The 6,000-nt window shown below is 40.1% G+C and overlaps 1 protein-coding gene across 3 annotated transcripts in view; it reads right to left on the reverse strand.

Annotated features, from left to right (window-relative positions):
- Positions 1–6,000, reverse strand: part of DROSHA (drosha, ribonuclease type III) — a 102,492-nt gene that overhangs the window by 39,648 nt on the left and 56,844 nt on the right. For all 3 annotated transcript variants that reach the window (XM_004678069.2, XM_012721878.1, XM_012721877.1), the window contains 3 exons: positions 5,732–5,839; positions 4,796–4,934; positions 4,401–4,461 (listed from right to left, as the gene is read on the reverse strand). In XM_004678069.2, coding sequence (XP_004678126.1) covers positions 4,401–4,461; positions 4,796–4,934; positions 5,732–5,839 — 308 coding nt within the window. The remainder of the gene's footprint in view (positions 1–4,400; positions 4,462–4,795; positions 4,935–5,731; positions 5,840–6,000) is intronic.

The raw sequence follows: 6,000 nt of genomic DNA on the forward strand, positions 1-6,000 counted from the left end.
GCTAGAGTAAGAAAGCTGCCTTTTTCTAATAGAGCATAAGAAACCAAAAATCAGTGATGCTACCAAAGACATAATTTAGACACCAACCCAGCTGTGGATTAGGCGGACACGTAACAATACAAACTTGTGCATTCATCATCGGAAAGTGAGTGTCCAGGCTGCGCACTGGCTCCAGGAGGGGCCGAGGTCACCTGCAACGTGGCGGTGGAAGAGGAAACTATGCTACATGGCCCTGTGGGTATGATTAAGGTTTTATTTATGCATACAAGAACTGGGGTGTAGGCCAGAGGTGTGGGTGGGGGTTTGGAGAGGGATGAGAGGATTCACCAGATACAAAGTGGGGAACAGAATAGGCAGATCTGCTGAAATACACTGCTGAGGGGAGCAGCGGGTGAGACAGGAGAGGTCTGCTGTACCATGTGGGTCACTTCCCTGGCCGGGGATCGAACTTGTGCTGCAGTGGCTGGAGAGAGCCCAATAGTGCTGTCTTTAAAGCCTGTGGAACCAGGGAGGCCCTGACTAAGGCTCTTTTAATTAGATAGGTTTCTCTTGATTTAGACTCTCCCAGAATACCACAGTAAGGCATATGATCATCTTCAAACTGAAAATTTAATGTTTTAGCGTACCATTCCTTTTACTTCTTCACTGAAAAGTAAAGACAGTTTGGTTTGTGAGAACCTCAAACGGGCACATAAAGCAGAACAATTTAAAGAGAAAAGTGATCTAAGAAGAAAATGGTGGGACAGGAACCTGCCAGCTACGCCAGCGCTTTCTCTTCGCTGCAGACACCAGTTATTAGTGGCAGCAATTAATTCAACTCTCACTTCTAGACTTGCTCCTCCAACTTTAATCCCTCAAAGCCTGCATCCGATGAGTGACAAGCCCAGTTATTCAATTTTTCAACTCCCCACTTCAAGCAACTTCAAGCAAGTTCCTCTACTGCTCTCAAAATGTAACCTGCTGTACTCCACACACTAAGATAATCCACCTGACAGACTGTGGTGTTAGGCATCCAGTTTTCCAGTTGGGTGTATAGAGAGTAGCCCATTTCCTTACAGAGTCTTCGAAGCTCAAAGCCACAAAGTGACGATACTAATATATGGTGGCATCTCTTATAGTCAAGAAATAAAATGAGGAAAACAAACATGGCACAAAATTTTCTAACCCATTGTGTCAGGCTAGTATTATCCTAATAAATGAAACCGATAAAAATATCATGGAAGGCTCTCGGGTGTAATGAGTTAAAGTACCACCTAATGATGATCTCCGAAGCCACTGCAGCATGAGTTCGATCCCCGGCCAGGGAACTGGTCCACATGGTGCGGCAGACCTCTTCTGAACCACCTGCTGCTCCCCTCAGCAGTGTACTTTAATAGATCTGCCTGTTCTGCTGTTCTGCTCCCCAATCTGTCTCTGGTGAATCCTCTCACCCACCACACCTCTGGCCTATACCCCAGGTCTGTAAGCATAAATAAATAAATCGTTAAAAAAAAAAATCACAGGAAAAGAAAAACCACCAACCAGCACCTCTAATGAATGTAAACGTAAAAACCCTCAATACAACACTAGGACACTAAATTCACAGCACTTAAAAGATTATACACCATGAGCAGGTGGGAAAGCAAGGTTGGTTTAACTCTTGAAAATAATTAACATAACATACTGCAGAGATGAAAGAAACATGACCTTTCCAACAGATGCAGACAACGCACTTCACAGAACTCAACATAATTTCATGATAAAAACATTCAGCAGACTAGCAACAGAAGGCAACTTCCTCAATACTTCCTGATAAAAGGCATCTGAGAAAATCCCAGATCTAACAGCACAATAAACAGTAGAAAGATAATTTCCTCTTAATATTGGGAAGAATAATGAGATCTTCTTTCACCAATATGATCAATATTATGCAGGAAGCTTCTAGCCAAGGCAACTACAATAAGGCAATAAGGTACAAAAAAATTTCTGGTCAATAAATTAAACAGATTGGAAAGGAAAAAGGAAAGCTATCTCTTTGTGCAGATGAGATCCTGTACAAAATGAAGCCTAAAGAATTCACTAAAAAATATTAGTGCTGGGCCCTCCCTGGTGGCACAGCAAGTTAAAGCGCAGCACTAAGAAGCTAAAGCCACTTCAGCTTGAGTTCAATCCCCAGCCAGGGAGGTGACCCAAATGGCACAGCAGACCTCTCCTGACCCACCCACTCTTCTCCTCAGCAGTGTACTTCATTGATCTGTCTGTTCTGATCCCCACTCTATCTCTGGCAAATCCTCTCATTGCCCCTTGCACCTCTGGCCTGTACCCCAGTTCTCTCTGCATAGATAAATAAATCTTAAAAAAAAATTAGTGCTAACAAATGAGTTCACTAAGATAGCAGTAATAAGATCAATGTATAAAAATCAATTATATTTTTATACACTTGCAGTGAACAACATAAATATGAAACTAAGAAATACTTATGAATAAACCTAGCAAAAGATAAGCAATACTCTGAAAGCTACAACATGCTGAAAGCAATTAAAAGAGACAAAAAAATCCACTATCAAGACAATATTAAGAATTTAACTGGAGGGGCCACCCTGGTGGCGCAGCAGGTTGGATCACAGCGAGCACTGTGAAGCTGGCCATGGCAGCTTCTGTGAGAGTTTAGATGACCCACATGCGGCAGACCTCTCCTGACCCGTCCACTGCTCCCCTCAGCAGTGTACCTCATCAATCTACCTTTTCTGCTCTCTACCCTGTCTCTGGTGAATTCTCTCATGGCCCCTATACATCTGGCCTGTACCCCAGTTCTGTATGCATAAAAAATAATCTTTAAAAAAAAAAAAGAGAGAAGGTAATTGGTCACAAAGTGATCTACAGATCATTATCCTTAACAAAATTCAGCTGGTTGCATTGCAAAAAAAAAATTAATGAGCTAATTAAAAAATTCATGTGGAAATGTAATAAATTCAGAAGAGATTTCAATCTTGAGAAAGTTAGATTTATTGACTTCAAAACTTACTACAAAGCAACAATAATTAAGACAGTGGTGGTACTGGCATAAGCACAGACATAGATTAATGGTCTAGGACTGGAAATCTAGAAGTAAAATCTCAGATATACCAACAACTGATTTTCAAAAGGTGCCAGGATGATTTAGTGGGGAAAGATTAGCTTTTCCAACAAATGGTGCTGAGAAGTTGGCTATCCACAAGCCAAAAAACACAGCTGGATCCCTATGTCACATTGTACACCAAAATTAACTCAAACAGACAAGAGTTAAAAAATGGCAGTAAAAGAACTATAAAACTTTTAGAAAACAGAGGTAAATCTTTATGACTTTTACTTAGGCATTGTTTCTCAGACTCGACATCAAAAACATAAGCAACTGAACATAACAAAACTAACGGATAAATTGGATTTCATCAAAACGTGTGTGTTGTCATAGACACATGATCACAAGAGCAAGACAATCCAGAAAGCGAGAAAAAAAAATGTGCAAATCCTTTGATAAGGAACTTGTATCTGGAATGTATAAAAAAATGTAGTAACAATAAAAAATAACCCAATTACAGGTGGGAAAGGTATCTAACCCAGAGAAGATATCCAAATGGCCAATAAACACATGAAAGACAACATCATTAGCCACCAGGAAGATACCAACAAAACTATGATGAGGTACCACTCAAAAGGACAGATAAAAAAGAAAGAAAAGATGTGAAGAAATGACAAGCCTTTTATATTGCCACCAGGGGTATGAAATCATGCATGTTCTCCTGGCCGCCTGTTGACTATGCAAGTTCCCCTCTCTCCTTTTCCTAATAAACCTGTCCTTTTAAAATGTGAAAGAAAAAACAGTGCAGCCACTTTGGCAAAACAGTTAAATAGAATCACTAGATGACCCAACAAATCCTACTCACAGCACATACCCAACAAGAAGCAAAGTGTATGCCCAGCAAAAAAAGAACATACATATTCACAGCAACATCATGCATAATAGCCAAACTGCGGAAGCCATCCAATTTGCCCATCAACCAATGAATAGATAAATGTGTATTTTCCCATGGGACATTATTTGACAATAAAAAAGGAATGAAGATATGTATTTATCAAAGCTAAATCTTGGAAACATTATGCAAAATAAAAGAAGGCAGTCACAGAGGGCCATATGCTACATGATACCACTTAGGAGAAATGTTCACAATAAGCAAATTCATACAGACTGAAAGTAGGTGGCAGGCTAAGTGGGGTGGGGAACACGAGTTTCTTTTGGAGGTAATGAAAGTGCTCAAAAATTTGACAGTGATGATGGTTGCACGATTTTGTGAAGAGGCTAAACACCATGTCGTATGCTTGGGTAAACTGTATGGTATATGGTTCAAATCTCAATAAAGCTATTATAAAAAAATCTAATTTACCTTGAAGGAGTTGGATCATCCTGGCCAAGACGTGACATAATATTTATTAAGGTATTAATTCCTATCAAAAAATACAAAACAAAACCACAGGTAAATATTATTAGACGCATTCTAGCACCATCATCTGATATGTCGAAAGAAATTCATCTATCTCATCCCAGCTTAAAAGGTTTAATTGATGCATGTCTACAAGTTTAATCAACTTAGTTACTTAACATACTTGAGAGGAGAAAGAAATATTTTTATATACTTGCATCTGCCTTATTACAAAGTGAATGTAATAACAAATGGATCCAAAAGCACTCAAGAATTCAGATCAGTTACCCAGAAAATCATTCCTAGAGGCCTCATTTTAACTCTGGCTTGTGGGAACACAGGGCAGAAGTCACACATACCTTTCTTCCGCATATGCATATGATGAACTTTCCTGTCTCCATACTTAGGCTGTCGGATTCCACAGTTAGACAAAGAATTCCTGGCATGGTCAGGATTCATTCCAAAATTTAAGTGATGACTGGGATGAGTCATGGCCAGCTAAAACATCAGTGACATAAGTTCAGTCTTAAAAACTCAACACAGAAGTGCCATCTTTAGTCAACTCGTATGAAATGGGAAAGAGATCTTGACAAATTTTAAGCTTTACCTTTCTTTTTTAAAAAAAGATTTACTTATCTACATATACAAGATCTGAGGTACAGGCCAGAGGCATGAGGTGGGGGCGGGGAATTGAGAGGAGTCACCACAGACAGAGCATGGAGCAGACCAAGCAGATCTACTGAACTACATTGCTGAGGGGAGTAGTGGACAAGACAGGAGAGGTCTGCACTCCATGTGGGTCACCTTCCTGGCTGGGAATCAGACTCATGCTGCAGTTAGTGGTTTTGAACAGCCTCACAGTGCTGTACTGTAACCCACTGCACCACCAGAGAGGGCCATAAGCCTTATCTTTCTATCTTAATCTCCTCCATTGTCAAAATTTCAGCCTCCGGTGCAAGTTTTCTTTTGAAAACAAACCTAAAAAGCCACATCTGTCAGAGGAGAATTAGTATATTCAGCATCTGAAAAGAAGTGCCATAGACAAGCTGAAAGAGAAGATTCAGATTTGATAGGTAAATTCTAGCTTTAGTCTATTTCATCAGCAACAGCATCAAGAAAAGTGAGAAAAGGGGTTTTTACTCTGGCAGAGGCAACCAGAGTGGAATGATGAGAATTATGTTTCTAAAAATCTCCATCATCCCTCAGAGCAGAGAACTCAGTTCTCCATCTGTAGCCTGAAGGATGAATCACTGCTACCTTGTTATTATATGAGTGTACACGAGAATAATTCTTACCTGCAACAGACAACGATCTTGGAAAGTATATCCTATCAACTTGTCCAGATGCATCAGACATTGGTGGTAGCGGATATGATGGGTCAGAACGGGCAGCATCATCGCATGCTGGGATGAAAGATATTTGAATATGTTTAACTATAAAACTTGACAAAAACATTTTACAACAAGCAAGAACCATTTTCATCCTTAAATTCTACCTCACAGAGGCTTGAAACAATCTATAGGCTGTATGACATCCTGGGGAACCCTCTGGGAAGGGTGGGGGG

This window comes from Condylura cristata, unplaced genomic scaffold (assembly GCF_000260355.1).
Source record: "Condylura cristata isolate star-nosed mole 26May11 unplaced genomic scaffold, ConCri1.0 scaffold00007, whole genome shotgun sequence".
NCBI lineage: Eukaryota > Metazoa > Chordata > Mammalia > Eulipotyphla > Talpidae > Condylura > Condylura cristata.